The sequence below is a fragment of the Hoplias malabaricus genome, chromosome 8, assembly GCF_029633855.1.
Source record: "Hoplias malabaricus isolate fHopMal1 chromosome 8, fHopMal1.hap1, whole genome shotgun sequence".
Classification (NCBI taxonomy): domain Eukaryota; kingdom Metazoa; phylum Chordata; class Actinopteri; order Characiformes; family Erythrinidae; genus Hoplias; species Hoplias malabaricus.
Window position 1 is genome coordinate 26,390,794 of NC_089807.1, and position 4,222 is coordinate 26,395,015.

Genomic DNA, 4,222 nt, shown 5'->3' on the forward strand with positions numbered 1-4,222 from the left:
AACAGAATACTATATTTCAGAATGTCATTATTTCAAGATTATCTCAAATTTTTCCACCAGCTATATTTTATATATTGGAATAACGAGTTAAACAGACAGTGAAGTTCAAGAAAGAAACTGGGACAAACGGTAATTAAGTCATTTGACAGTAACTTAAAGTAAATATTTTTAAAAAGCAAGTGCGCCACCTCTTGGCTGTTGTAAGGATTGCTCTGTATAGCTTACAACCCGCAATTAATGTGTCCTTTTTGCAAGTGCTCAGTACCACACTTTAGTGAAAGCTTTTAATCTATTGTATGATGTTACATGACAGATAAGAAGCTAGTAGAGGTGTAATTGTTTTTCCAAAATCTGTGAGCAAAAAATGCCATATAGATTGCAGGCCACAGGCCATTTATAAAACATTACACTGAGGATCTATCTGTAGGTTTTCATATTTTAATATATTTTGTCTATATAGAAGCATATCTATAAGCAATGGTCGTATTTAATTATTCTGAAATATACAAAAGACACAAAAATATATTTTAATAAAAAAAAGATTTAAAAAATTCCAATGGCTAAATTTAATTGATTTAAATGTAAGGTTTAACTACAAAAATGCTTCACTTTAGAATTGTGAGAAATTTTTCTTTAGTTTTTTTGTACATGAATTGGTTACATTTTAAATTACATGTTAGAAAATTACTGTATAAACATTATATTTGACAACTGAACATAGTTGTCCCTACAATTTAGACAAGACACGTTCCCCGCACTGCTGCATGTTGCTTGACGAAGACGGAGCTACAGTGAGTGAGCAGGACCACGCTGAGAGAGGCTCCCGTGGTCTCGTCGTGTACTTACTCTTTGTCATGGAGACCCTGAGAGTGTCTGAATAGAAACACACCGCGCCTACACAACGACTCTCTTCAGGAGATAAGTTAAAATGGAGCTAAACTCATTTACGTAGACAGAAATATTCGGCCCCATATCGGAGCACCCCGGGGGGACTGTAGGACGAAAACAAACCTAACGAGGTTTAAGGGAACAATGAGGACGGCCAATGGCCGTTTATTTATAACGTGTCGTTGTTATATGCAAATTTACAAGTTCCCGTCCACAAAATGGCAGTTTTCACAGACGTTTAATTTCGTTCATGTTTAAGACTGCAATTTTAGCTCAATTTCTCTTCCCCTGTGCTCAGTGCTGGCCAACTGAATATATATCTGGCTATGAGAGGATTAACTGCAGCGGACCAGACTAGCGCAAGCCGGTTAGCTTTATCCCTCAGACGGCTTCTCGGACGTTAGTCCGCTCTCTGGAAAAGAACGTCGAGTAACATGTTAGGATGAGCTCTAAACTCGCTGAAAATCGTCAAATGGACGATATCAGAACAGCCTCGCCTCTAATGCATTTGGACCTGAATAACTTTGCCTCTCCTGAGGCGGAGTTGAGCCGCTATGTGTTGACCAGCCCGAGGTCTCTGGAGTCCTGCGCCAGGTTAGGGGTGAAACCCATTGATCTGCTCTTTAAGACCCTCAATGAGTTCACCGAGGAGCACCAGGACATTCCTGTGGCAGAGGTTCTAGCAGAGTATGAGGCTCACGAGAGGGCACGAAAGGTCAGGCTCAAGAAGTGTCGAGAAGAAAGAGACAGGGTTATTCAGGAGGGAAAAGAGCCACTACTGACTACGAAGCCTTTTTCAGCGTTGGAAACAGTGTTTGAGCAGGCCAGTGAGAGCCAGAGCAGTGGGTCTAAATCTAGGGATCATGCTGAACCAGTACGGATGGGAAAGAGTCGATCTGTAGTAGAGTTCGCTCAGGTCTTCACTAAATCTCCATCTGAGCCGAAAACCCCGTTCTCTAGTCGGCTCCTGCCTTGCAGCCACAGCCTGGGTGACCTCCGCCACTCCCCGGCCACAGCGAGGAAGCTCGAGAGAGTCAGACAATACATCTGCAGGAAACTGAGTGTCAACGTCCCTGAGAAGGACTGCAAGATCGCAGCTCTGATGCTGGTGAAGAGGGAGGAGGAGCGTACCTGCTTACTGCAGAGCCAGCTTGAGGAACAGCGGCGTGAGGAGGCAAGGAAAAAGGAGGAGGAGCGGCGGGCCCTGAAGGAGCACAGGAGGAGAAAAAAGCTATTACACAGCCTTCAGAGATGGCAGGAGGACATAGAAGCCCGCAGGAGGAAGCGGGAGAAGGAGGCGGCGGAGGAGGCAAGGCGGCAGAAGAACAAGGTGCTGGAGCAGGATGAGCGCTGGAGGAGACAAGCAGATGAGCAAGAGGAGCGGCGGAGAGGCCGAATGGAGATGACTAAGAGAGAGGCGGAGGAACGCAAGTGCCACCAAGAGAAGCTGCTGGAGGAGGTGCGAAAGAGGCAGCGGGCAGAAAGAGAGGAGGAGCTGGAACAGGCGAAGGCAAAGGAGCATCAGGCCAGGAGGAGCAAGAGCAGAATGCAGAGGAAGGGGATGCAGAAGCTGAGAGAGGAGAACCAGCGAGAGCAGCTGCGACATGCCCTCAAGAAGCGAGAAGTGGAGGAGAAAGCCCTGGCCGAAGAGGAGCTGAGGAGGAGCACGTTGGACGTGAGGCTGCAGCGTTCAGTGGAGAAACACGCCCGGCTGCTGGAGGCACGGATAGAGGAGTTACAAGAGAGAGCTCTGCGGGAGGAGGCGCGGGCCAGGAGGGCAAGGCTGAAGGCTGGTAGCAAGCAGAAAGCGCAGCAGCAGGAGAAGGAGGAGCTTGCACAGCTTGGCCTGAGGAGAATGAAAGAGGCACAGCAGTATGTAGAGGAGCAGAGCAAGAGACGTACAAAGCAGGTCCAGCTGGAGAACCTGGGGAAAGAAGCAAGTCACCACAGGCTCTGGGGGAAAGTCCTGAAGGAGGAAGAGGAGCAGCAGAAGCAGAAGAGGGAAGCCTTGGCTGCGAAGGAGTGGCGCAGGGAGAAACTGCGCAAGGAACGTGAGGAGGCCCTGGAGAGGAGCCGTAAAGTGGCCTTCGCCTCCTCTCGCATGAGAGAGATGGTGCAAGAGCAAAGCAGAGGGAGGACATTCCAACAGATGGCTTTGCATGCAGAGTTAAGTGCCCACTTGAGCCGCTTAAAGCTGTAAATGATTCAGCAAATTGTTACAGCAATAACTGCATTTAGATTCTGACAGTAATCAGCTCACAGATCTCATAACATGGAAACCTCCTGGTTTTCACGAAAGTGTTATTAAAGTGTGATATAAAATGGTAATTCAGAATTTAAAAATTCTCCCACTCATATTATTTGTCAACTATTGTTGCATATGTTTTGAAATGACAATTTTCATTTTAATAAAAAAATTATAAATGAAGTATTAATTCACTACATTCACAAGCACTAACATTGAAATCACCATCTTTAAATCGTCGGATACTTTTGGATACAATATTAGCCCAACAAACAACAAATCAATGCATATGCTTTTGCAGTGCTTTTTTCCCGATGGAACGCTGAATAAATTTATCTTGCCATTTTCCAACTACTTACATTTTATGTTGAATAAAATGTTCATACAATGGAAATTGTACCTCTAATAATTAGTACTATTATTAGTAATTATTATATTATTATTGCTATATTAGCAGTTAATCTTTTTTTTTTTTTAAACAACTACATCATAGTGTATGATTTAAGCAGCACTCCCAAAGCTATGCCTGACAATACAAACGTCAAATGACAAGTATGTCAGGACAAATTAATATTCCCTGCCACAGATTTAGTTTTAAAATAAAGTCATATTTGCAAGGGCAATATAGCAAAAAAATACCAGTGTTATGCATGACACCTATCCGTGACATATCAGTCTTTATACTGAACATTCCTATGGAATTCTTTATCATACATGTATAGGATTGTGTAGATATCCCGTGTATCTACACATTGATGATTTCATCTTCCCTATAGGTAGTGTGTGTTATACAGTAAATATCAGGTTTTCAATACCAGCATTTGGACACCTGGAGGAGTATTTTTTCTTAGAGGTTTGCTGTGGGGATTTGATTGTTTTTGACAAACACACAGTCAGCTCTAATGTTTTTTTTTACTAAATAATGTAAAACTTGTATAAAAAGTGGAAGGAAAGATGAAAATACATTCTTTGAAATTGTGGATGCACATAAACCAGCAAACTTTACAGCAGTTTTTTTTAATTGGAGAAGGATTAATATCACCATCAACGCTGTACAATGTTTTATATTATTTTTATCTTGTCTAATGA

The 4,222-nt window shown here is 43.2% G+C and overlaps 1 protein-coding gene across 1 annotated transcript; it reads left to right on the plus strand.

The window, feature by feature from the left end:
* The first annotated feature begins 834 nt into the window (after positions 1-834).
* LOC136706064 (coiled-coil domain-containing protein 177) lies at positions 835-3,231 on the plus strand. Its single transcript, XM_066679971.1, has one exon. It carries the CDS (start codon positions 1,331-1,333, stop codon positions 3,086-3,088), a length of 1,758 nt encoding a protein of 585 aa, XP_066536068.1. The 5' UTR covers positions 835-1,330; the 3' UTR covers positions 3,089-3,231.
* The last annotated feature ends 991 nt before the right edge of the window (positions 3,232-4,222 follow it).